This window comes from Melopsittacus undulatus, chromosome Z (assembly GCF_012275295.1).
Source record: "Melopsittacus undulatus isolate bMelUnd1 chromosome Z, bMelUnd1.mat.Z, whole genome shotgun sequence".
In the NCBI taxonomy this organism is placed as follows: Eukaryota; Metazoa; Chordata; class Aves; order Psittaciformes; family Psittaculidae; genus Melopsittacus; species Melopsittacus undulatus.
In genome coordinates, this window is record NC_047557.1 from 77,590,509 (window position 1) to 77,618,311 (window position 27,803).

The 27,803-nt window shown below is 35.8% G+C and overlaps 1 protein-coding gene across 1 annotated transcript in view; it reads left to right on the forward strand.

Annotated features, from left to right (window-relative positions):
- Positions 1 to 27,803, forward strand: part of ADGRV1 (adhesion G protein-coupled receptor V1) — a 264,845-nt gene that overhangs the window by 75,615 nt on the left and 161,427 nt on the right. The window contains exons 53-76 of the mRNA XM_031046194.2: positions 892 to 1,147; positions 3,222 to 3,424; positions 4,138 to 4,311; positions 4,769 to 4,951; positions 5,697 to 5,876; positions 6,513 to 6,677; positions 8,015 to 8,132; positions 8,676 to 8,799; positions 9,987 to 10,125; positions 10,263 to 10,448; positions 10,770 to 11,002; positions 11,466 to 11,614; positions 11,714 to 11,915; positions 12,403 to 12,622; positions 14,303 to 14,542; positions 15,457 to 15,606; positions 16,409 to 16,882; positions 17,662 to 17,805; positions 19,035 to 19,206; positions 19,545 to 19,680; positions 20,930 to 21,774; positions 23,493 to 23,610; positions 24,399 to 24,570; positions 27,142 to 27,384. Of these exons, the coding sequence (XP_030902054.2) occupies positions 892 to 1,147; positions 3,222 to 3,424; positions 4,138 to 4,311; positions 4,769 to 4,951; positions 5,697 to 5,876; positions 6,513 to 6,677; positions 8,015 to 8,132; positions 8,676 to 8,799; positions 9,987 to 10,125; positions 10,263 to 10,448; positions 10,770 to 11,002; positions 11,466 to 11,614; positions 11,714 to 11,915; positions 12,403 to 12,622; positions 14,303 to 14,542; positions 15,457 to 15,606; positions 16,409 to 16,882; positions 17,662 to 17,805; positions 19,035 to 19,206; positions 19,545 to 19,680; positions 20,930 to 21,774; positions 23,493 to 23,610; positions 24,399 to 24,570; positions 27,142 to 27,384 (5,226 nt within the window). The remainder of the gene's footprint in view (positions 1 to 891; positions 1,148 to 3,221; positions 3,425 to 4,137; positions 4,312 to 4,768; positions 4,952 to 5,696; positions 5,877 to 6,512; positions 6,678 to 8,014; positions 8,133 to 8,675; positions 8,800 to 9,986; positions 10,126 to 10,262; positions 10,449 to 10,769; positions 11,003 to 11,465; positions 11,615 to 11,713; positions 11,916 to 12,402; positions 12,623 to 14,302; positions 14,543 to 15,456; positions 15,607 to 16,408; positions 16,883 to 17,661; positions 17,806 to 19,034; positions 19,207 to 19,544; positions 19,681 to 20,929; positions 21,775 to 23,492; positions 23,611 to 24,398; positions 24,571 to 27,141; positions 27,385 to 27,803) is intronic.

The following is a 27,803-nucleotide window of genomic DNA, read 5'->3' on the forward strand; positions in this document are numbered from 1 at the left end:
CCATTTGTCCAGCAAAGGGACATGAAAATGATGAAGGGATTAGAGTATTTAATACATGGGAGGATGCTCAGGGGAGATCTTACAACTATGTGTAAGGGGTATGAGGTCAAGGTTAAAGAAGATGGAGCCAGATGCTTCTTGACCATGTCCTGTGCCTGCATTGGGCAGAATACAGGAAATTCCATTTAAACACAAGGAAAAATCTTTACTGTAGGGGTGGTGAAATACTGGATCAGGTTCCTCAGAGATATTGTGAAGTCTCTGTCCTTGGCGATACTCAGAACCTGTCTGGACATGGCCCTGAGCAGTTTGCTTTGGTTGAACCTGTTCTTAGAAGTGGCAGTTGGACTAGGTGATCTCCAGAATTCCCTTCCAACCATTGTGTGAGTCTATGATAATGAAGTTATGTGGTCACTTTGAAAGAGTTGAACTGTTTTGCCTCAAATTGAAGTGTAGCTGTCAGAAAAAGGTCTTGGGTTGGATGCCTGTTTATAAGGCAGATAGCTATAGGCAGCTAAATGATACCAAAATAAATTTCATAGAATCATAGATTTTGTCCTGATTTAGAAATAATCTTTCCAGAGAAGAATGGAATTCCCCAGTACTGGGCAGCTTTAGGATTTGACTGGATAGGGTTCTGTGACATCTAGTCTAGGTCATGTTTTGCCTAGAAAAGTTAGACCAGATGATCTCTGAGGTCTCTTCCAACCTGGGATTCTATGGTTCTATGATACATACATACGTATATATGTGTATACTTATATATGTGTGTGTATGAGTGTTATAGATACATGTGTATATTTTTAATTGATAGAGCTTTACAGAATAAAAATGGCATAACAGCACTGAGAAGGAGTTTGACTTCTTTTCTTCCCTCTTTCTGAACTTCAGATTACGTTTTCAGAAGGTCAGGCCCTGTCCACAGTCACCCTGACAATTCTTGCAGACAGTATTGCAGAGCTTGCCGAGACCGTGGAAATCACACTCACCCATGTTACCACTGTGGGTGTTAAGAACACCACGAAAGGAGCTGTCATTGACCCCAGTAGGGCAAGAGCTGTACTCAGTATTTTACCCAGTGACTCTCCACATGGTGTGATTGGGTGGCATATGGACTCCCTCTTTGTAAAAGTCATGGAGCCAGAAGGTAAGTGTTGTGTCCTCAATTTTAGGTAAAAAAAGAAATCAAGCTTTTTCAAAGTCAGCATTCTTGAACCTTAATATTGGTTTTATATATATAGTGTATCATGGTTATATATTATATACACATAGTATATATTTTATAACCAGTTTAAAATACCATATTATTATAATCATTGCAATATATAGCATGTAATACATAATACACAATACATAATGTACAAGACATAACACAAAATACATAATGTCCAATGTATAATATATAGTATACAATATATGATATATATGATGCATGATATATATTATATATGTTTTATATATGACAATATATATGCACAATTTAGGATGTATAATATATAACAGAATATATGATAGATATATATGATAGATATAATATATAGTATATTTGATAAAATATATAAAATGTAATATGTACCTAATATATAGTAGGTAATATGATTTATAGTGTATAATTAGAATTGTTATAATATATAGTATAATTTATAATATATGTAACCATGTATATGCTTATATATATTATTTTATAGGTGTTTTATTTTTATATGTATCAGCATTTTTCTATATTTTTTTAACCAGAAATAATCTTTAAAAAGTATGACTATGGCATTTCATGACATACATTTTATGCTATATTTCACATTACAAATATCAACATTATCACATAATTTTTGTTTAGGGGGTAAATTGTTAAAATCTTTGCATCTTGTGATGCTAATTGCTAATAAACGAAATTCTTCTATTTAGATTAAAAGCCAAAATTTCCCATTTAATATGGTTAATATATTGTTTAAAATAATTTACATAACAAGACTTTCCTCATGAAGTGGGTCAAAAAATGAAGCTCTTTGCTCTGTGTGATAGGGGAAGGAAGGAAGCAGAGGAAGAGTGAATTCCATGTCAGAAAAACTGAATCAGGGTTTTTCTGCCTGCCAGCTGCATGTTTGATGGGGTTATGTCAGTTTTTCTCCCAGGGTCTAGGTGAAATCGCAAAGCATATGCCAGGTAGCTGGCTAGAGGAGGACTGCTGCAGTGCTCGGGCTCCTGCCCGCCCTGATGGCACAGGGAGTTCTGGCACTCCCCATAGCCTGGGGGTTTTCCAGCGGCTACCTGATGGCCTATTCATACTTAAAAGCCCAACCGAAATTTTCTGACAGTTCAATATTCTGTCCGTATTAACAAATGAAATTTATGAAAAATATGTTTTTTCCATCAGGATATATTATTATTGCAGATAAAACCTCCTCACCAGTTCTATTGTAAAGGAAATCAGTGTTGCCCTTTCTTTAGCATGTGTAAGTATTGTGGGAGAACAAAGCTGGTTGCTTATTATCTGTTTCTTTAGCAATAAATCCAGCACTTTCAGAAAAATGCTGTTTGGTGGTTCACTGGAAAAAAAAAATCGAAAATCTTCTTTCCAAAAAGGGATCTGAGCCTGGCTGATGTAAGCATGTCTTGTTTTCATAGAATCATAGAATCACAGAACAGTTTGGGTTGGAGGGGATGTTAAGGATCATGCAGTTCCAACCCCCTGCAACAGGCAGGGACACCTTTCACTAGACCAGATTACTCCAAGCCCTGTCCAACCTGGCCTTGAAAACTTCCATCAAAATTTGAATGGAGGAAATGCAAAATTTACAGCCAGAGTGATGGCTCATTTCTGTATTAGTATCAACAGTGATATCCTAGGCATGTAAACGCCTTACAAAATAGTGAGATGGGAGTTTTGAAGGAAAATTAAAAGAAAAACAAACAAAAGAAAGGCCATATTGAAGTAACAGTTTGTATAGCAGACATTTTAAACTGGAAACATTCTGTGGTTTAGTATTCCTCTAGATCCAGGTTTCAAATACTTTCCAAGCATACCCACTGTGCCTTGTTCACCCCACTTCTGTGTGCTCATCTGCCCGACTCATTGAATTATCCAAGTATTGTGTATCTAAGCAGAATTGAAGTGGGCTTGAGCAAGCAGCTGCAGTACTATTAGGTGATCTGAAAGTCAAGCAGAGCCAGGGTTAAAATAATTGTGTCTTGTTTTATTACTCTCCTTGTTATAGGGCAAGTGAATTCAACTACTCTTAATTTACAAATTGTTCGAGAACAAGGGTCTGTTGGAAAGATTGCAGTTCAGCTGAGCACTGCACCTAACCTTGAACTGCCCCTCTCCAACCAAGCAACAGAGAATGAGGATTACATACTGGAAAAGAAGACAATTATTATGGCAGAGAATATGACAATAACTTTTGTCACAGTCATTATTTTGCCTGTGAGTAGTCTAACTTTAGTGGGCTTTAGCTAATAGAGTAGTAGCCTTTATCTAATAATGTCTTTTAAGGAAAGGCAAAATAGTACTATTTCTATACCAGAAATAGGATTTAGCATTCTAGAAATAGCTGAGGTGTGGTTATTGCCTCGTCAGATGGCAGTCATCACTTTCTGAAGAATTCAAGCACTCATCAAAGAGAATGAACGAAATTATTTGTTTTGTTGTAGTCCCAAAAATAACATGTAATAATGACAAAGGAAAAAATTATAAATGTTGTTTTTTCAACTTGTTACAGATTTTTACAGATTTATTTTACTTTGCATGCTTTTAATATATTTATTCTGTAGTTCAGGAAATGCTAATTTTTTACCAAAAATAGGTATATTCCTTAAATATATTCAGAATGGAGATACTGCTTTGCAAGTTCTGGTTTAGTTTCTAAGATCTAGCCAACTTTCTTATAGATTGGAGAAACAAGAGATAGCCAGCACTGCTTTCTGCTGTTCTGACAGCTCTGGAATCTGATTGCCAACTTCAGTTTCTAAAGCTCAGCAAAAACATTCTTTTCCTCCTTCCATATGGTGTAAAGCAAGGGGTTGCTTATATGGTCCCATGTGTGGAGGGTTTTTGAACAGTAAGCAGCCTACAAGTAGTGAGTTTCCTGCATGTGTTATAATTTGCAGCGTTTTATTAAAAAAGTGACATTTTTGCAGGATAATGTTCCAGAATTACAGGAAGGATTTATAATCAATATTACCGATGTGCGACTGCTTGAGTCTCCCACTGGGGGCCAGCTAAGCATGAAGAGACTTGGGTTAGAAATAGCTGAAATAACGATTGAAGAAAATGATGATGCCAGAGGAGTATTTAGTTTCAATGTTACAAAGGTAAGTAAGTCTGAATGAAAGGTACTTAAAGTAGCATTCCAGCAGGAGAGTCTGTGTTTCCAGACCAGTTTTGATGGTGTTCTAATAAGCTTTATGACACTATGACACTATGACACTACGACACTATGACACTAAATTGTTCTGGAGGCCAGATACCAGAAAAACAAGTCAATCTTAATTCTTCAGAATTAGTATATGAAATTTATTAGATAGCTGGAAGTGCTAGAACTAGTGTGATAGAGTGTTCTGAAATGAACTTCATGAGGTCATCTTATCCAGACTTTCAACCAGAGCAAGGTCAATGCTGAATTCAAACCAATATACAAGTGATTATGTATTTTTTTGTTTAGTTTTACCTGCAAGTCAATATGCAAAATAAAAAAACCCAAAGCAAAAAAAACAAAACAACATAAAACAAAGTGCTGTGACACTCTGCAGTTTCTTGTTGCCTTTACAGGATGTAACTGGAGCTGTTGTTGGTTATGAGGTACCATCACCACAGAACATACTGAAACTCCCAGTTGTTCGACAGGCTGGGAGGTTTGGGTCAGCAACTCTGTATTGGGAAGCCGTTCATGCAACTGCTAGCTTTGAAGACTTCACACCATCATTTGGAAACCTTACATTTGCAGATGGGGAGGTATGTGCTTTCTGAAAGTTAAACTGTTTCTGGGTTAGCAGCTTAAGAGTTTCTCATGTTTCCTTCCAGCAGAATTTGTGTCTTTTCATTGGAAACATTTTTATTTATGGCCTTACCTCTGTGAATGATGTTCCTGACTTCAGTTCCTGAACAGGGAAATGTAGAACGTTCATGAGCATTGACCAAATACTGTATTTGGTCAACCAAATGTTGACCAAATGTTGGCCAAAAGTGTCTTCCACAAGTGAAGACATAATTTCTAATAATAAAGCCTGAAACACTGAAAATTTGTAACGTGACCCGTCTTTACTATAAATTCCATATGTTTTCTTAGTTGTGTTCTACATGTAATTTTAAATATCATGCTGCCCCTGGCAATACTTAGTGTACACAAGCAGTTTTGATTTCAAGTGAACAGAACTGGTCTTTGGCAAATAGGATGTACTTTGTGAGCAGAATTTTGGCTTAAATACAATGTTGTCTACTTGCACTTTCTACTGAGCACCAAAGCAGAGCAGCCTGCTGCTTTTAGTACACAATGTTTATGTTAGTGGACTTAAAAACCACTCTTGAAATTTTGTTATTATACAAGTATGGTAAGAAACAGGCATAGCTAAATAATGAGTGTTTATCATTTTAATATAAAAATTACCTTATTTTTTCTTCAAGATATTCACATAATACTATAAGTTAAATTTGGTTGCTCTTTTTTCCCTTTTTTTTTTAATTATAATGTTTTCTGCAGGCTAGAGGACAAATAGAAATTACAATCATAGATGACAATGAAGTGGAATTTCTTGAGATATTCAGGATAGCCCTGGTGAGGGTAACAGGTGGTGCAAGACTTGGGGATGACACCCTGGTAACTGTTGCTATTCCACCAAATGATTCCCCTGTTGGAGTATTTGGTTTTGAAGAAAAGAAAGTGAGTTTGATTTGTATTGCACTCTTTTCTGCTAAGGCTGGATAGTGAGCTCATGTCACTAACACATAAGTGATTTTGGTAAGCCTTCATTGCAGTGGATGACATGACATCATTGAAAGCCATGTTAGTGCTTGTCTTCATCTAGCTGTGTAGGATGGCTGTAACAACAAAACTGCTGCTGCATAAATGTAGATTTCTGCATTACTGAATTGGTGTAATTCAGTTCACTAAAAATTCAGTGCATCCAAAGTACTATTTTGGTAGTCTGATGAATATTAAAATGGTTTTGTAATAATTTGTATTGCTGAAAGTAAAGTTAGGAAATTACAAAACATATTTCATCTTTGTTTTTGTCAGTGAATGATTCTTCTGCTCTCCATCTTGCTGGTGCTGTGCCTGTTTGTGACTCACTGTCTGTAATTATTTTTAGTCATAGAGCATACAGAAATAACACAAGTGACTAATCTTTGATAGCAGAACTCAGTACATCCCTTACATCTGTTATCTTCCTGTTGATTTTCACTGTTGTCCATGCTTTACATTGTCATTGATGATGTTTTTTGTTGTTTATCTCAAGTCAGTATTGATGTATTTTGCTACAGCCTTTCCTACTTTTTCCTCATCTTTCTTCATCAGGTAATAGTGAAGGAACCTCAGACACCTGATGACTCTGCTGCAGTTGTATTGCTCACTGTAAGTCGAAGTCATGGAGGACGAGGAGCAGTTAAAGTGTTATGGATTCTTGAAGAAGCAGCCAGATATGATTTAACCCCTTTGAATGGTACCCTTCACTTCAATGAGGTATTTCTGATATTGCAAATAAGTGATTTACTATTATATTTTATAAACAGTTTCTTCTTATTATGGGTGGTTTTGTGATTGCTGTTATGTGTTTATAGCAGCATGGGGTTGCTAAATATTGTAACACTAGGAAAAGGCCAGTTTGAACCAGTGGGGTTACCAGTGTCCAATGGTTTGTTTTTTTTCAAACAAAGCCAACATGCTCATTTTAAGGCAGCACAATGCAACCATCAGGAAGATAGGCTTTTCAAATCTGAATTGTTTTTTCAATAAGAAAGAGAAACAAAATGAACTGAATGTGAAGAATGATTTATTCCATTGCAGTGTCAGACAACTGCAAGAGAAAAAATGATATTGAAAGGGTGAGAAGGATAAAAGAATGCTCAAAATTTGCAGATTTAAAAAAATAAGTAATAAAACACCCAGTGACTTTCAAACTGAACACTGTGATTTGATTTGTGTTTCATGGCAAGTTAAAGCTCTGAAGTAGGAGCTGGAACACTGAATATTGCAAGCTATTGTTGTTATCTTAATATTGGTCTTTTATAGGCTACTGAAAATATTTAATGAGGAAAAGTGTTTTAACATAAAACATAATCTGTCTGTACAAGGCTATTTTTCATAAAGTAAATATGCATACCAGTTGTTTCTTTTACTTTTAATCAGCTGGAAAATAGCTTTTTTTTTGTAAGATTCACCAGTATTTGGGAAAGATTTCCTGTCATTTTTTACTATAATTTCTCTGCTGATAGGCTAAATATTGGTTTTTGTCCCTGGAGTTCTTGTATATTCATAGCTCTAAGAATACAAGTATGCATATATGGTGTACTAAAGATATACAATGTGTACCTACGTTTTCCCTGTATTTTTATCTTGGGCATTTGCTGCTGCCCACTGCCAAAAGTGTGGATTAGACAGGAATTTGCTAGGACTTTATATATCTAACCTTAATAATGTTAGTCCTTAGAATGTATGCATACTATTGAACATGCACTTTCTGATGGAAAAAAAAATGTATAGAAACTTTTCTTTAATTGAAAATTTCTATATGAATACAATTTCAAAGTAATTTCAGTTGTTAGTCAGTTGAAAATAGCCAGGATATTTCTGGGGAGTACACAACATTTGAGAGAAAATCTGTAGTATTTACTAAGCTATAAGAAAACATTTCAGCCAGATCAGAAATATCATATTAAAAAAAAATATTACAAAGTATATCAAGCATATGCATGTTTAACACTTGATTTGTTAAATTAAAAAAAAAAAAACTTTTTTATAATACCATATTTTGTTCAGTCATAAATACTGTATTTATGTATCTTCTTATCTTAACACAGACTGAATCTCAGAAGCTGGTTGTTTTACATGCAGTACAAGATGGTCTGCTGGAAGGCAATGAAACATTTACCATACAGCTAGTCTCTACCGGTGATGCAGAGATATCCCCTGTAAATGGTAAAGAATTAATTCATTACCTTCAATTTTGAGTCATTTCATATGAGAATTCTAGTAAGCCTGTTCATATTCTTTTAGTCTGCAGTGCTTATGTATTTTGTGTACAGTTACTTGGTAGCAGTTTTGACTGATAGTCTTTTTCCCTAAATTGTTTCTTTATACAAAGAAATCAAAGAGAATATTAGGTCATACTTTTTTATTCTAAATTAATTTTTGATGTAAAGTTTTGTGTTAAGATGGGTAACATTGTAAAGAATTCTTCAACAAAAATAAGCAAACCAGGCTCGAACGTTTTTGAATCATAGAACTATTTTGTTTGTAAGGGGGGTCATCTTAGTTGCAAACCCTGCTCAAGGAACAGAGACTTCACAATTAGATCAGGCTGCTGTATGCCTTGTCCACTCAAATTCTGAATGTCTCCCAGGACAGGGAATTCCATGGGCTCTCTGGGAAGCTGGTACTAACCATTCATGTCACAAAATTTACCAAAGTTAGCTCATTATTTAGTTTTCATTTCTATGAGAAGCTTTGTTCTTTTCATAGGTGTTGCAACCATCATTATTGTGGGTGATGAAGGAGCTTCTGGGGTGGTTGGGATAGCCCATTCATCCAAGCATGTTCTGATTGGAGAACCTTCAGGAAATTATAATGGAAGTGCTCTTATTAGGTGGGTACATCATTCATTTTTCAAAGGAAGGACAAGAGTACCATTTCAACAGCCACATGACTTCACATTTGGCAAGAATTTGTTAAGTGCTGCATTTCACTGTCGCTTCTAAAAGCGTAATTCTTTTTAAAATTAGATGCTTGTTTTTAAAGAAGGGCAGAATATGTTATGCATGTGTCTTTTCAGTATTACTGGAAAGCTCTAAATACTACCTTCTGTCTTCAGATTATTTACATATTGATGTATTAAAGGAATTAGTGAAAGAAAGGAGGAAGGGGAAACAATGATATTTGAAGGTACTTCGTGCTTTTCAGGATTGGTTCCTGAAGTGTATTTCACTGCATTACTATGATGGCTAGCCTAACCAAAGCAGGAACTGGGTTTTTAGTTGGAACAAGATGTAATTATTTCACTGCATTCAGTAAACTGAAAAGAGTATGAGTAAACAAAGATGTTTGCATACCTTCTAAGAGTACTGGAAAAAGGATTACAACATTTTCCCTTGGTGAACCAGCAAATAAAAGCAACAGAATAGCTTCTTATGCTACCCTGAAAAGCCCACAAGACAAAGTGGTGCCTTGTGTAGCAGTTGTTGTAGATTGTGTTAAATATGGACGAATTTTTGCCATGACTTTGCTCACCAAGACTGATGTCATGAGCAAAATTAGGCTCTACGTTTTTAGACAAGCAGCAGACAGAACATTTCTCAATTGATCTCATAGTAGTATTCTAGTGTCCTTCTGCATTAAAACCCAAATTGCCTCTAGGCATTACCCTTAAATCCTGTTTTCCTCTTGTGTGTGTATCTCCAGAAGAGGAGAATGGGACTAAGAGAGCTCAGGTTTCAGCCCCTGCGTTTGGGTTATACATATGCAAAGAAACCTTAAAGAGAACTTAAAAAAAACTCTTGGTAAAAATACAGCTCTAGATACCTCCCAACACAGGTAAATCAAACAGAACAGCAGAAACGTTATTGCTCTGAAGAGGGAATTTTAAAGATCTTAATAGTACTTAAGATCCTTACAGATCTTTAAAATCTCAGTAGGCTTAGTACATTAAAATTCAAGCTTCACAATGCTGATAAAATTTCTTTCATGCAGAACAATAACATATACTGTTTGTCTCTGGATTGGATATTAAATATGAAATGTAGAAAATAAAATCTGTGTTTGCATTCTTATCTGCAGCCTGACACGTGGCCCGGGGATTTTTGGTGAGATCATAATATATTGGAATATAACACCTCCTCATCACACAGAATTTGTTGAGACATCAGGGACCTTGTCAATGCGAGACAGGCAGTCTGCAGCAGTTGTTCTGATACAGGTATATGAGAGATTTTACATGACTAGCTATTTCAAGTAATTCCTTTTATTTTGTTAGTATCTTGATTAAAATTAGCTACACCCCTCTCCCCGGAAATAGTTTAAATCCTTTTAGCTTTCATTTGTTCTGCTCCCTAGACAGTAGATGACAACAGGCCTGAGGAGAAGCATTACTACCAGTTTCAGCTAACTGGAATTAGTGACGGAGGACTCATAAATGAATCTAGCAGCATAGCAAATATTACTATGGCTGCCAGTGATTTTCCACATGGAGAGTTTACATTTACACAGGAACTGCTCCAAACAACAGAAGAAGAAAAATGGGTAATATTTAAAATTCCTTTTTATGTAAAATATTGATATATGTTAATATTGTTGCTAGATTTATGCTTTAGAAAAAGAAAAAAAAAATCAAAGACTTAATCTGCATTTCTCAACACAATCTGAGAATGGCTGGCTGTAGGTTTTAGAGTTTTTTAATACTCCAAGAAAGAAGGCTACCTGCAGTTATATGCACTCTGTACTTACTAAGCAAACTGTTACCTCAGAGAACCATTAAAAAGATGCCTTTAGAACAAGCTTCTAAAGGCAACTATGACAGAAAAACAAAGCTATTTTTTAAAGAAAATGTTCTCTTTCCCTTAGGTTAACATCACTATTGTGCGTTCCAGGGGATCCTATGGCAAAGTGCGTCTTTGCTTTCAGATAATAAATGGGACTGCAGAGGAGGGAATTGATTTTACTCTCACAGTAAGGGAACTGTTGTTTGAACCACACGAGGAAAGTAAAATAATTTTGGTTCAAATCCATGATGATGACTTTCCTGAAGGTCCTGAAGACTTTTCAGTGATGATTACCAAAGTGGAACTCCAAGGAAGGTAAAGACAAAATTCCCAGTTGATTGATTACAAGCAGAAGAACAAACTATATTTGGAATCTGCCTGCATAAAGTCACTACTGTAAAATTTCATGAGACATCTATCATGGTAATTGTAATAGAAATTGGGTGCATGGGGAAGCAAATTATTTAAAGATTAGTATAAAGATTTTGGTGAGTAAAATTTATTAAAGCTAGAAGTCCATACGTTACATACAAGTTGCCAAGTTTCATGAAATTCAAATAAGAAGATCAAATGAGAAAGAAAAGAAATATACATGTTTGTGTGAATAAACTACTCTTTCTGCTTATATAATGGTTTGAAAAAGTGTGACCAAAAGTCTTCAGTGAGAACTGTCAGAAAATTTATGTATTTGTGGTAATTCAAAAATTGACATGCCTGCATCTTAATACTGTCACAATAATTTTTTGTGTGTTTTTTTATTTTTTTATGTTCTTGCAAGTGGATTTGATTTTACCATAAAAGAAAATGGTCTACAGCTAGATCAACCTCCAGTAATAGGAAATAACTCCACGGTACGAGTCATTATTGCAAAAAGTGATAATGCAGAAGGCATCATAGAATTTGATCCACACTATATCCTCTTACAGGGTCAGTTTACCTCCAGTTTTCACTGTGGTTTAGAAGATAAGTCTGTGGCTGTGGCATAACTTCTGAAATAAAATTACTTTTTCTCAATTACTCTTGCAGTGGAAGAGGATTCTGGATTAATCACAATTCCAGTTGTAAGGAAGCGTGGAACTTATGGTGTTGTAACAGCTGATTTTGTTTCTCAGAGTATTTCTGCACTTCCCAATGGTGTTGACTATGTCATCCATAATAATTCTGTAATTTTTTATCATGGCCAGAACCAGACTTTTATTTACATCTCTATTATAGATGATGAAGAAAGGTGATTAATTCAGATATTTATTCACCATTTTACTTCTAAGAAATCCTTTTTTAGCATGTGCAGCACACCTGTGTGTAGAATTGGAATTAAAAAACAAATTTCTGCAGTGCTGAAAAATCATCTTAATTTAAAAAGGGGGAGGGGAAAAGCACTATTATTAGGGTTTTATAATTCCTGCTTGTTAAATTTCATGCAAAAAATAATGTTTTAAATTAGTTTCTCAGAAATATTGGGTGTTAATAGTACTGCTGTGAATAATAAAATATTCTGCCATACTTAATTTAACACAAGTAGAAAGTAGAATGTTAATTTTATTTCAGATATCACCATTCTATGCATGTGGGAGGACTCTTCTGCTATGCTTATGGGGATGATTTCTGTACACCTTTAAACAGATCCAGCTGAGTGCATGGCTGAATCACTAAGAATAATTTTAATTATTTTCTTTCTCAGATATCTCAGAAACACTTTTTCTTTTTTCATGCAGTGAATTTGCAGAGCTGTTTGAAATCCACCTGACAGGAGCCACTGGTGGAGCAGTCCTTGGGCTTCACCTAGTGAGCCAGGTCACTATTGCTAAGAGTGACTCCCCCGAGGGGATCATCCGATTTCTCAACCAAAGTCACATTATTCTTCCCAACCCTGATACACTTATGACAGTGTCCCTAGTGCTGGAAAGAACTGGAAGATTGCTGGGGGAGACACAGGTGGGTCTTGGCTCTCAAAGACTGAATGCTTTCCACTCCCCAGGTCAAAAAGCTCCTACTTCTTTCTTCAAGAGCTTACTTGTGACTGATTTCTACTAGGATAACTGCATATATTTGCAGTATCACAGAAAATGTTGTTACCCTTCTAATATTCTCTTTCTTCTCCTGCTTTATTTTATTATGGTTTGTCTTGTGTATTTTTTTTTAACTAGCTGACTAATCCTGTTGAAAATATTATTAATTTAATACACCACTACTAATTTATGTCAGACGAATTACATAGTAAAGCTGGTCAAGCTTTTTTTCACTAAATTGTTTACTTTGCATTTTCTAGGTTGTTTTTTTTTTTTTTTTGTACTCTATAGAGACCACTGACAAAGTGAAGTTATAATTATGAACCAGGGCAGGCCTTCTACAGTCTTGGCAAATGACTGGAAGATTGGCATTAAAGCCTCCTACTCCACCACGTAAAAATTGCATTCGTCTTCTTTGACTTATTCTAGAAGTCATTGGAGAAAACTGGAAAACAATTAAATGGCCAAATTAATAATTTTAAAGTGCTGAATATGAATTCCTCAAAGGCAATCTAATTTATAGGACATTTAAAAATACTGTAGCTTTTAATCATTATGAAAAAGTAATCATAATTTAAAATATTAAAAACTTTTATGGAAGGAAATATTTGTAATTTTCAGTCTTGATATCACACCACAGGAATGGTTTTGATTATGAGTACTCATTTGTGGGGCTTTGCGAAACAAATGACGGAAGAGTGTGACCAGCAGGTCGAAGGAGGTGATCCCGCCCCTCTACTCTCTTGAGACCTCACTTGAAGTGCTGTGTTCAGTTCTGGTGTCCTCAACATAAAAAGGACATGGAACTGTTAGAACAAGTCCAGAGAAAGGCCACAAGTATTATCAGGGGACTGGAGCACTTCCCGTGTGAAGATAAGCTGGGATGGTTGGGTCTGTTCAGCCTGGAGAAGAGAAGGCTGCATGGAGACCTCATAGCAACCTTCCAGTATCTGAAGAGGACCTGTAAGGATGCTGGGGAGGGACTCTTCATTAGGGACTGTAGTGGTAGGACAAGGAATAATGTGTTAAAACTTAAACAGGGGAAGTTTAGATTGAACATAAGGAAGAAGTTCTTTACTGTGAGGGTGGTGAGGTACTGGAATGGGTTGCCCAGGGAGGTAGTGAATGCTCCATCTCTGGTGGTGTTCAAGGCCAGGTTGGATGAAGCCTTGGGTGACATGGTTTAGTGTGAAGTGTCCCTGGCCATGGCAGGGGGGTTGGAACTAGATGATCCTAAGGTCCTTTCCAACCCTAACTATTCTATGATTCTAAGAGAGAAATACAAACTGGCCAATGTGTTTTCTGTTAATTTCCAAAGAAATCACATTTTCACTTTTTTTCTATACTAATACTTAGAAATTAATAAACAGGCACTGTGTCTAACTAACTTCAAAATTTTGTTTTGGAATGTGTCATGTTTATTATGATTATATATTTTACCACATAGAATTCAGTGTGAATATTTTGTGTTCTGTATTAGCAAAGATTTATACATATCTAGTTACCAGATAGAAGAATTTTTATTTCACTTGTGGCATTCTGTCATTTCTCCCCCTGGGAGGCCATTATATCACCACTCTAAATCTGAAACTGGTATTGTCCACAGATTAACTGGGACATCTTGGGACCTAATTCAGAAGAGATTTTATCTCCCACGAATAGTGACATTGGTGACCCTGTGAATGGATCATTCTATTTTGGAGAAGGAGAAGGAGGGCTGAGAACTATTAATCTACAAATCCATCCTCATTCTGAAGCTGAAGTTCAGGAGACCTTCATTATTAGACTGAGACTTATAGAAGGGGAAACAGAAATAGATCCTAAGGCAAATAGAATTGAACTAATAGTAAGTCACTGTTACTTTTTTTTAAATTCTGAGATCTCTGTTGACACTGCTATTTATTCTTAAAGCTTGTAAAAATTAATCATAATGATTGCACAGCTTGTCATTTGGCTTTTTGTCATTGTACTATGTGTTACACTTTCAATTCTTCAAAAAAGAAAAAATAATTTGTCAGAAAAAATTGTATATAAGCCCTGTTTTGGCCCTTTTATTTGCAGAATTCTGTGGTTCTATTTGTAGAGAGCATGGATTGGGTCCTCTTTTTTACATGTCAGTTCATTGTTCATCCCTTCTTGACCTCTTCTTCCCCTCCAGCTCTCCTGTATAGAGGAAAAGATAGAATCTGACTATCACAAAGCAAGAGAAATGCAGAAATCTTTGGGAGAAGGCAGAGTGAGTTGTCAAAGACAAATTATTGCTCTAGGGATACTGCAACTAAGGAATTATTTATTATTCTGATATAAGAAGCTAGCAAAAAAAAATCTTTCCTAAAAATTTGATTTTTTTTTTTTTCCTGGTCTGTAAAGTGTTGATGGAATTAGTTCCTATATCTGCAGACTCCTCATTTTTCCTACAGAGACCCAGGTTTTTTCCCTGGGCTGGAATGTTTCACACTGCATGACAATGAATTAGCTTCTCAGTAGACACTGGTGTTACAACTCCACTTTAAGTCAATTGACCAGAAATTCTTGTTGCAGCTAGTGATTCACACATAGTGATATACAGCATTTGAAATAAAACTGTCCTTTCTTCCTCAGGGAGATAGAACTGAGAATGGGATATTCATACTTCCTTTGCTGTCTCTTAGTATCATTTTGATTCCAGTTTAGATCCTGCTTAAACTTCTTTATGTGTCACTGTTTTCAATGAGAATACGAGTCACTCTACATTTCTGATATATTGTTTACTTTTTACAGATACAGAAATTTGGTGATCCTAATGGAATTGTACAGTTTGCTCCTGAATCCTTAATTGAGAAAAACTACACAGAACCCTCAGCAGTGGAAGGGCCACAAAGCATCACACTGTTTATCAGGCGAATTCAGGGCACTCTGGGAAACATAACGGTATTCTCACTCTTTCCTAATAAACAGTGTAATCTAAAATAATCCTCAGTATCAATGTATGGAGGAATATCTTATTCTTTGTTTTTCGATCGCTAGTTTCTCAAATTTGTTTTCAACATCTTGCCTGTTAGACTGAATTTAGCAATGGCTTAGCCCAAGTACTTGTAGTTTTGAGAGTCAAATTCAGTCTCCTCTGGTCAGGTTAGAAAAAAAAAAAAAAACCAGTACTTCAGTGCTTCTCTCCTCTCTCACTTTTCCTGTGCTTTTGATGGGAGAACAGAAAAGACCATACATTCATAGTGAGCTTTCTTTGAGATCATCACAATTTATTTTTCCTTCAATATTTAAAGGTAAGAAACAGATTTTTTGAACCATCATTCACATTGTTTTTAATGTTGTTTAGAAGCAAGCATTTTCATTTAAAAAAATCCATTAATAGAAGGATCTGCTTTGTGTCATGAGAGTTTTCACTCTTTTATGTGAGGAATCTTGAAAACACAAAGAACATGCTGATGTAAAAAAATTATTAATTTTTAAAAATTCTGAGTTTCAATATAGTTTTACATAAATATTCTCAAGATATACAAAGGACATCTTTCAATTCATAGTACTGTCAAAGGAACAACACACACTTTTGTAAGACAGTTTGTGTTCTTTCTGTGCCAACCTAAACCAGTATTTATTTTACCCTCTTAAAACCAGTCTGTTCCATATCCTATCTGTACTGAATCCTACATATGAAAGTTTCTGACTCTATCTGTAATTTTGCTTTCGTTTTGTGCATTTTCTAAACTCATTTCAGGTTTACTGGGAAATATGTAGTGAATCTGACATCACAGGTGACTTCCTTACAACAGAGAACTCTGTTGTCATTGCTGACCAGCAGAGTGCAGCTGAGATAATTATCTACCTGTTACCTGATGATGTTCCAGAACTGGATGAAAACTATGTGGTGCAGCTGATTTCAGTAGAAGGTGGAGCAGATTTAGACCAAGACAAAAGAATTTCGAAGATCAATGTCTTTGCGAATGATGATCCTCATGGAGTGTTTGCCCTGTACTCTGATCATCAGTCTGTATTTGTAGAGAGAAACATGGATCGGTATGTTCAGATCAATGTAACTCGGCATGCTGGAGCGTTTGGAGAAGTGATGGTTGAGTACCATATCATGTCTCATCATGAAGAAGTGCTAATTGAACCTGAGAATGAGGTGGGATACCTCACAGTAAAAGATGGTGCCAGCTTTGGAGTAAAAAGAGTGCCAATAAGTAACCAGGTTGGTATTATCCTTTTAGCTCCTATGATATCTATTGTTTCACAATACCAACGTAGTGGAAAAAGATACTAAACTTTCAATGGTGTCCACCATTGTGGATAGGGACTGTGTTCAAATACATTTTCACAGAATCACAGAATCATAGAATCCCAAGGGTTGGAAGGGACCTCGAAAGATCATTTGGTCCAACCCCCCTGCAAGAGCAGTAATTGTCAAGTCACTGCTATGCCACTGTTCATATATTCAGTCTTTCCTTCCATCATTGTCCTGTGTTACTATCAGTTTGGTATTTTATTATTATATATATATGGAACTATTTCCTCAAGTTTCCCTTTTGGGTTGTAAATAGTGATCTGTCAGTGCTGATTGATGAAGCAGTAGGCAAATTTACTTGCAGTTCTCTGTGTTCCTTGGTAGGTTGTTCTTATTAATATTAGTGTCTTACATCCTTTTCCAACCATTGTATGTCTTTGTAATCCTAAGGATTAAATAAAGCTGAGGCCACTGTGTTATATACAGTTTATTAAAATGGCAGTAGTTGGTCTAAAAACTCACATTCCAAAAAATGCTGGCAAATCACATTCACAGTATCAATGCTTTAGCTGTATTTCTTTTGAGACACATAATCGACAAAACGCTTGCCTTGAAAATACTGCTTTTTTATCCTAGTGGAATAAAACCTGCAGGTTGTTGTGATACTTAATTCTTTGAACTGGTGGATATGGTGTTTTTTAGTGGAATTAAATTTCTACCTTTTTACTTAAATTCTCTCTCAAAAGGCATTTATTCTACTGGGCTTGAATTTTACTCTGGAACTGACTAATGTAAGCCTGGTTATGGGAAGTGCCAAGGATGTGCCTAAAATACTAGGAAAAGCAAAGTCAACTATTGTGCTTGTTCCTGAGAAAGCTGCCAATTCACAGGTCAGTAGACTGGCTGCAGTGTAACACTTCTACGACACAAAGAAGGTATGCTCCACTACAACAGATAGATGCTATGAGGATTCAACTGGCTTCTCAAAGTTTTCAGTTTTGCAACCAATTTAATGACTGAAAAGAATTTTCCAGTTATTATTTGTACTGTATATTTTCTTTTTTTTTGACACAAATTTTTACAGATACGTGTTAATATAGTTTGAAAATGTCTCTTCATCTATAAAATGAAAATAGTGTAAATGCTATGGTTAGTTTATATTTCTGCTTATGTGAAATGGAATTTCTCAGGCTTAAGAGAAAAGGACTAATTCTGGACAAAATTATTCCTTTAAGTATAGCATCCTTGAAGTAGGCAACAATATGTATGCAGCAATATGAGCAAAATGAAATATAGGTCATGCTGGTTTTAGTGCAGTTGACAATATATTTGGCTAATCCCTGAGTAGGAAATCCTCCATTTGTCTACTTTGCCTGAGAGTGAGAAAAGAAAATTTGCCTGTTCTGTGTGCTACAGTTCCCATTTTGTATGTCAAGCAAAGGCGATAACATGCTGAGTTGTGAACAAAAACTCTAATAAAATGGTTTTTAATGCTTTTAATTGTCTTGAAGCATTGTTCTGTCTTTTAATTTGTAATTGAACTTAAATAGTTCTTCTGTAAACATTGTTTACTACCATACATCCATTTATCATTCCTTTTAGGCACAAATTATCCTTTAAGGCCCATCTGCTGCTCAAAGAAAAAGTAGATCACACTAGTAAAAATAATTTTGTGAGCAATGTTGTGTGGCAACAACTTGGTTTCTACTGGATACACAATAATTTATTTTAGACCTATGTATGTGTTTCTGTACAGTGCTACAGCTATTTCCTGGGAGCATTAAGGGCAGGTGGTTTGTTTTTCTTTTAAACAACAGACACAGAATGCTATATCCAGTGTTTTTAGTGCTGAAATGCAAGTCATACTGGTTCCTTTTCCATGAGATGTAATTCTCAGAAATCTAAGATTTAGAAGTATTGTTGAATAGTTATAAATGAAGCATGTGTTTATACATACACACACATACACATATAAATACATCTATATACATACATACATCTCTATGCATGCAGAATTATTGTTTAAAATGCCCATTTTGCAAAATATAGTATGTTTTCACCTATGTTATTGCTCTTTTTTATTTCATATTCTGTAACAAAATCTACTGTGTTTCCACAGGTTGGATTTGAATCTGTGATTTTACGACTTGCAGATATTGTAGCAGGGACAGGCCAGGCTGTTGTAACCAGAAAAGGAGTTTATGGCTCTGTAACAGTTAGCTGGATTTCAGGATACCCACCAGACCTAATCGCTGATTTTGCTCAGCCAGGCAATATTACTCCTCCATTTGGTAAGTGCTTGTTTGAGGGAGGAAACAGCTATGAAGGTTGCATAAGTGATGATTTCACATTTTAAGTATTTGTACCTCTACATGCTTCCTCTATTAATGAAAAGTTACTAGAATGAAATTTTGTGGTCTAATTTTTGTTTGTGATGGGTGCTTATGAGCAAAAAAGGAACTAAGCTTCATAGAGATTTATCTTGGAGGCAGTCACAATGCTGTGCCCCTGATGGACAGCTTTATCAATGTGGGTTTCTTCCTAAACGGAGTGGAATTATGACTCAAGTACCTAAAGACAATTCCTATTTAGTTATTTTGACTTGTGCTCTCTCACTCTTTTTCTTCAGGTACTGTTGTATTTTCCTTTGGTGAGCAAAGTAAAATAATTTCATTTCAAGCTATTCCAAATGTAAATAAACATGAGTCATTTGCCATCACGTTAACAGCAGTGCACACCAATGTGTCTGGTGGGGCTTGCCTCAGGTAAGGATATTACTTTTGCATTGCACAGATGCTGTGAGGATTGCAACCTGTGTACAGGCATACACCTCATACAAATCCCTATTAACTTATAGGTAGGTAGGAAGTTGTGCCTTCTTTGATAAATTTGTGTGTCTTCTCTCAGGTTGAAATAGTGTCAGTGCTGCAGATCTGACCTAATCAGAACAGAAGCTTTTCTCCAGTTCCAGTCTATTCCATATCACTAGGATTGAAGGTGCCTAGAATGTCTCCAGGACTATGAAGATATTTAAGAACCAGGATCAACAGTTTTAGCCAGGAAGCTGATGAATAAGAGCAGTTCTGACAGTCTTCATTAGTGTCCCTAAAAATCCATTTTTAGAAGGTCTTAGGTAATAAATATTATATAAAATAAATAAAATTAAACAAGAAATGCTCTGAAAATACCTGATTTATATAAACATCCCTTTTATTCTTAGAAACCTAGCACAGGAGGTAAAGCTGACCATTATTTTGAAGGCTTTATTTTGAAGTGGTTGAAGGAGTCTAGTTTGTTAATGAAAATCACTCAGTGTAATTGCAATGCCGTTAGGTAGCTGCTAGCACTGAATAATGGGTCAGTTTATAGACAAGTGTAAGACCCAGGGTTTAATAGAGTCTTAGTCTCTATGCTTATTTCGTTAAGAAGGAAATATGTTTTATATGAACAAAGTAGAGCTTAAATTGATACTGATAATAGGGCTCAGATCTGTTAAAAATTACTATGGGGGGGCAGTTAGTATTTCAAAGCCCCACTTTACGTTTTAGAATAACTTCCCTTCCTTCTCTAGCTTCCTAGTTAAAGCTGAAGATCTGCTAGCATCTGTCTGCTCCACAGTTTTCCCTTGGTACAGGAAAATTTTCAGTGGTTAAAACTGGTATTACTCAGAGTACCTGTATTGTATTATGTCTGTCTGCATTGTGTTCCCAGTAGAAAGACATCATACTTTCCTTTGCCTCTCCATTGTCTCAGGAAGACCTTATTTTATTTATCCTTTATTCTGTATCCTGTGCTGACTCAGGATGCATCAAGCCTGTGGACAAACATTTGATCCAATCACGGCAAAAATGAAACGTCTTTGGATCTTGCTTTTCATTTTTGCTGTTGCTTCCCTCGACTGTTACACATTTGTTACAGCCATCACTGACTGTTCACTGGAAATTATTCTGCTTGCGGGTTATACTTTTCAAACTTTGCATTTCCTTTCTCAACTTTGAATCTTTTCTGTTTCAGATCTGGATTTACTATAGCTGAAATTGAGCCAATGGGGATATTCCAGTTTGCTCCTAACTCTAGATCTATTTCAGTTGAAGAAGATGTGCAGACAGTCACACTACATGTCCAAAGACTGTTTGGTTTTCAAAGTAATATCACTAAATTGGCATATCAGACTGTTCCAGGAAGTGCCAAACCACTAGAGGACTTTATACCCATCTACAATGGAGAGCTTATGATTTTACGCTTTGAGAAAACTGCTGTGATAGAGGTATCAGTAATAGATGACACTGTCTCTGAAATGGAGGAATTTTTTTTTGTAAATTTGACTGCTGTGGAAATTTTGGATGTTCAACCTGTGAATCCTGCCTGGAGTCCACGTTTGAATCCAGCTTTCAGTGTTGCAAAAATTAATATCCTGGCTAATGATATGCTTCATGGAATACTAAGTTTGGGGCCAGAGTTTGCTTATGTTGAAGAAGATGCAAACAACAGTAGCCCCAACACAGTGGTACTTCATATCAGAAGGACCAAAGGGTTTACTGGTGATATTGAAGTAACTGTTAAAACTTTTGGGGGAGTTAGTGCACAGAGTGGAGTAGATTCATACCCTTTTGGAAATGCTTGGAAATCAAACTTCACCTGGGCAATGGAAGGAGAAGATTTTGAAGAACAGTCAGTCTCTTTGACTTTGCTGGATGGAGAAAGAGAAAGCAAGGTGTCCATTAAAATTTTTGATGATGATGAGCCCGAAGGACAGGAATTGTTTTATGTTTTCCTCTCAGATCCTGAATGCGGAGCTCAGATTGTGGAAGGAAAGGATGAATATGGATTTGCTGCTTTTGCAACAGTGATTATTGCAGGTAATATTTTCTTCCCCCAGAAAAGTAGTAAGTACAGCTGAGTTAAATAACAGTAAATAACTACGTTATAATACCAATTTTCATGTAAAGATTGAGATTCTGTTTGATGATAAGCAGGGTTTTCTATTTCCAAATCTTGAGCTCCAGATCAGAGGGAGGAAGCGTGTACTGTTCGAAGTCCACCATGCATCCCTTTAGCAATGTAACTCAACATGAATTTGTAGATGCTGCTTATCTCTGTTCTAGTCCTGCTTTACTTCAGGAAGGCAAAGGCTAAACTTGAGTGTTTTTCTTGTAGATGTAAGCCTTGCAGGGTTTTTTTTGTTTGTTTGTTTTCTTTGCCATTTCTTTGCCATTGAGGTTCTTTCAGTCACTCCATGCTACTGAGAGAAAGTGATGTCCGACTTCCAGTTTCGCTTATCTTTTAGATATCCATCAGACTTATCAACTGAATATAAACCAAGTTTAACCACAATATAGCTTAAGTTTTAGAAACTAGTTGGGAATTGGAACAGTTCAGGCTAATCAAGAAAGTCACATGTAAGGTCCAACATTTACTGAAGTTTTGTGTATTTAGATGGTTTAACAAAACAAGGTAAATATTAACAACTAAGATGAAACTGTGATGTTGGGTAAGCATATGCAGCAACCAAGACTGTGTGCAAAACCAGACTGTGTAAAACAAGTTCCTTTCATGTGCACCATCTCTAGAATTCACCATGCAAGTAACCAGTGTCCTGTACGTGCAAGTTAACCAAAGAAGTATGTGCATAGGCACAGGTTGGAATTTGAACTTGCATTGAATCCCACAGATGTGTATTAACACCCTCTAGATTTACACCCTGAGTACAATGAGCACATAAAGTAAGACTGAGAGACAACTAACATTAAGCACAAGGGTCAAAGCATGTATCTGCATTTAACTGCATAGAGAGAAAGATACCACAGGCTGAATATTTGTGCATCCGCATAAACAAACATGAACTTTCTGTTAATCTTCAGTGTATATATTGACATTTAATAATCACTGGATCAGATGTAGATTGCCTTTTCAATTGCAGAGTAAAGCCATCACTACCTGTAAGGAGAAATCCTTTACAAACAGGATTTAATGGAAAACTGTGCAGACATTAGTTTCTCTTCATTAACCCCATTGGGTTTTTTTTTTTTTTCTCTACTCCTGTTTTACTGAAGTTATTTACATTCCCATGAGGACAGTGAAGTATTTTGCAGCTCCCTAGTTTCACACACTGAATTAAAAATGCAGGAGAGAAGATGATGTAACAATCTGGGAAAATAATTAGGGGTGGGATGAATGGGAAAGCTGAGGTCATATCCTTGGAAGCCCATCTTTATCCCATAACCTGCTATGTCAATGCCGTCCATCTAGGGGCATGCTGAGGCCCATTCTTGTATAGAAATAATATGTTTTAAGGGTTATCGTAGAATCACAGCCTGGTTTGGGTTGGAAGAGACCATAAAGCTCATCCAGTTCCAACCTCACCTTCCACTAGACCAGGTTGCTTCAAGCCCTGTCCAACCTACCAGGATAAATTAAGAATACAAATATAAAAATAAAAGTGCTTGAGGCATTCCCAAGTGGTACTTTGCAGCATGCTTTTGATACATAGTAGTTTTGGGTTTTTTTTTGCAGTTATCCATATTAAAATCATGATTTAGTCTCTGCTTAACTGTCTTGCGGTCTGTTTCCTATATAGGAAGTGATCTCCAGAATGGCATTTTGGGATTCATGCCAGAGATACAAAGTGGTCTTGTACTTGATGAAGACTCAGAAAACAGAGAGGTGCTGCTGATTGTCACAAGGCAACCAAACAGGTACAGGCAAAAGCTGATTCAAGTGCTCTTCCACACTCTGTAATATGCTGCTGGTAGTGAAAGAGGTTATGATAAGATTTTGTAATAAATCTTTGCCTTTTACTTCCTTTAATAACTTCCCAGAATTTGGCAAATAGGCTTTTAAGTTGTGAATGTGCTTAGGTCTGTCACTTACTGGTATAAATCAAAAATGGAAAAACACAAATATTTTCCAATTTACACCATGAGGCAGCAAATGTGAAGGCTTTGCTTATGATAAAGTATTTGCACTGCTAAAGGCATGTCAGATTCTCCTCTCCCTGTGTAACAGAAGTAGGTATGAATGCTAAAATGAGCAATTAAAAGTCAATATTATACTTAGGTCTTCACTCACATGGATCCCATGGGTTTTTTTGTAATTAACATAGGTATGTTGCATATTTGTGTTCTTTAAACAGATATGCTCAAGTACTCTTAAGTTCCTGAAGCTTATAGAAAAGACAAATTCTTCCTGGCTTTCTATGCACATGGTTACACCAGTGTCTTTTATTCAGCTAATTTCATTTTCTGAAACAAAAATTGAGAAGGATCTGGGTGCCTGTAATTGCTATATTTTCTTCCTCTGCTACTTTCTGGCAACTGAAACATATTTTAGAGGAAGGAATTTAAAGAAAAAGAGAGAGACACTTTAATCTTAAAGCAGTTTGTTCCCTAGTGCTAAGTTCTGAATAATAACATAACATGTGTGTTACCTCTGTGGTTTATGTTTCCTTCTTCAGTACGTGTATACTCTTTTGATTTGCTTATAGGGCTTTTGAAGATGTGAAGATCTTTTGGCGTGTGACATTTAATAAATCAGCTGTTGTCCTTGTGAAGGATGGCATGAACTTGGAGAACGAGCTTGTATCTGTGCTGGGAGCCACTACCTGCATGGCAGGACAAACAATGTGCAACATTTCCATTAAAATAAAACCTGATGATGTAAGTAATAATTGCTCATTTATGTACAGTATTTTGATGCTGAACTGCAATTTATCAAGGTGAAAATCTCCTCTGATCCAGAGAAGCTGGTGTGCAGTCTGAAGATGCTAACCTGACGTCTGCAAATATGTTTTCTTCTGCAAACACGTGTTTATTTATAGGCTTGTACTACCATTATTATGACAGGTAAAAACTGGGAAGGAGATGAGTGTTTAGTTCAGAGTAAACAGCAGATCTCAAGAGTTTTATAGAACAGTAAAAGAAAAAAGGAGTTTAAAAAGGAGTTATTTCAGTGAGTTACATATTCAGGTACTGGACCCTCATCCTTTACTCAGCAAATCTTTCATCTATCAAAGCACTTCTTAGACTGGTTGATTTATGGAAAGCCCATCCTGTAAGTAATAACATCTCATTCAACAAAAAAACTTTTATTGCAAGTTGTACATGATTTTACATGCCTAAATCTAGTGCAGTGATCTGCGAAAAACATAAAGCTGCATAAAAATCTGTCACTGTGCACATCCAGCTTGAGAGCAGCAAAGTTCAATTTAGCAGCATCATCACTAAAGCTGTTGGCCTTTGTCAGTCAGGTATGTCTAAGCCTAAGAGTCTTGAGAGGCCCAGATGGCACTCAGAAATGCAGACATCATCGGATTAACACAAAGCACAGCATTCAGTCATTTTTACTGAAAAGAGAAAGAAGAAGAATATTTTTGTGTGAACACCCAGTGGTTAGGGCAGTCCCCTAAGAAAGCAAGAATTAATGCTTGCCATTCTTTCAGAGTGGAGAGATTGAAACTTTCCCAGAAATTATCTTAACAGCCATAGGCTAGTGGCAAAGCTGAAGCCTGGGGAATAGAAAAGGACAAGGTTCTGATTGCATTATAGAAAATAACGCAAGATGTAGGATGTGGGAAATAGTGATTTCCCACTAGAGAATAGGGTGCATTCTCTGAATACGGTAAGAGGGCCATTTTCCCTCTTTGTCTCCAGATGTTATTTTTACATTACAGAGTTAATGAATAAAATATATAGATGATGAGACATCGGCTGCCTCTCTGGCTAAACTGGGATTTCGAAGCATTTAGTCCAAGGGAGTGAAATCATTGTTTAATGACAGCAGTGCAGCAGCTGCAGAGACATGCAGTTGTGTCACATGAAGCACAAGTGTGTGCCACTCTAATAGGTGATAATGGAAGGCTTAAGTTCCCTGTGGCATTCAAGTAAATTTGTTTCTGTCATCAATTAATCAAGATAATTCCATTTAGAGAAATTCTTAACAACAGCTCAATTAAAAGTATATGCTACTTAACACACCAAATATTTATTAATTTTTCTTCTAATTCTTTCATAAGATAGCTTATATATCAGTAGCAAATACATTATAAAATTGTGAAGTCATAAATACATTCAATAAATATTTTATGTTTTTATGGTATATTCTAGCTTTTACCTAGAAAGTTTTTACTTGGTCAGCTGTACGGATTTTATTAGAGAGCTAAATCCTAAGATTTAGGAGCTAATCCTAAGAGCTAAATCCTGCTTTCCTAGCATCACAGCAAGATTAAAAAAAATCCAGAGCTAAAACAAAAAGCTGTATTAAAAAAAAAAAATTGTCTTCAGTGATCATAATTTTTTTTTGCAATGGTATTGTCTTCTGAAGAAATAAATTTTTGGCAAGTTTCCTGCTTCATGTGTGCATGTAATAGGTACAGATAACATATTTTCAATTATTTCTGGAATCTTAGTAATTACAAGTCTATTTCTAAACATGTTTGCATTTTAGGTACAAAATCAAGAATGAAGCAGAATGTCATATTGTAATTTAATACTGCTACTGTACTTTCAGCCAACGAGCATCATGAATGCAGGAATGACTAAGCTCATTCTTTTACTTATGAACACTATAATTCAGTACCTTGTTTTCTAAATCATCATCATAGTTCTAAGCTTTATGGTTTTCAATAAATTTAATTATGCATTCAAGTCTATTGAAGTTTGCTTGAAAAAACATGCATAAACATTAGTGTTTAAACACTAAGGCTGTATGTAAAATCATAAAGTTTTTAGAACTTTATCTGAGTTCAGTACTCAAACACAGTCAAGTTAATTAGCTAGTTTCAAAACTGCACATTCAGACTTCTGTGCAGTTTTTCCGTGGGTGTGTACATGCCTTTTTGTAATGCAAAAAGAAAATGAAAGAGCAAAATCTTCACAAGATGTATATCTACTTAGATCCATAATCTGGAATATGGAGCTATTTGAGAGTTTACTGTCATGTGTTATGCCTGATTTATAGCCACAATACATATAGCATATAAATAGCTACTGCCGTAAGTTCCATGTGAAAACCTGAGATTTTATTATTGTACATGAAGAGTGTTGCCCATTGTAATACTATTTTTAGGATATACATTTATTGTACTTACTGCATGTTTCAGGAAGCAGGCTTGTGGTAAGTGTTAGTACAAGTAATCCATTGTGGATACAAAATAATATATACATTTTTTGAAGCTGAAAGTAGTTAGTAGGTCTTATAATGATATGAAAATCATTATACCTCACTTACAGGTTCCTGAATTTGAAACATATTTTTTTGTTGAACTGTATGCTGTGAGCACAGGAGCAGCATTGAACAGCAGTGCCAGATTTGCTTTTGTAAAAGTTCTTGAAAGTGATGCTCCTCATGGTTTAGTTTATTTTGCTGTGGGATCTCGTTTTGCTGTGGCTTATAGGAAGACAACTTTAATCAGTCTGCAAGCTCTTAGAGATTCTAGTATATCGGTAACCACAATGGTTAGCTACAGCATGAAGGTAAGACTTTTATTATTATTATTTAACTTTTTATTTGTATCATTAAATCATTGTTCATTCTCTAAAGTAAATGTTGTTATAATTAGCTTTTTTTTTTTCAGGAAATAGTCAAACATTTGCTGGGCCTAGATGGTCTAGCTTCTTTAGGTTTCCATTAGTAAAAAGACTTTGCTCTCACTGCGTTGTCAAGAGAGATTTTGTTGATGCTACCCTTCCAGGAGTCTTAAAGGCCATGCTCAGGCATTAAATACATTTGTTTGTTGTAAGGTTCTTCTAAGACTCCTATTATTTTAAGGCTTCTTTCTCTGAAGTTAACTTTTACCATGATGGGTATGACTGCGAGATTCAGATACCAACACACTGTCTGTGTTTGGTCACAAATTTATTAATGCACAGAGTACACTTAAGAAAAAAACTCT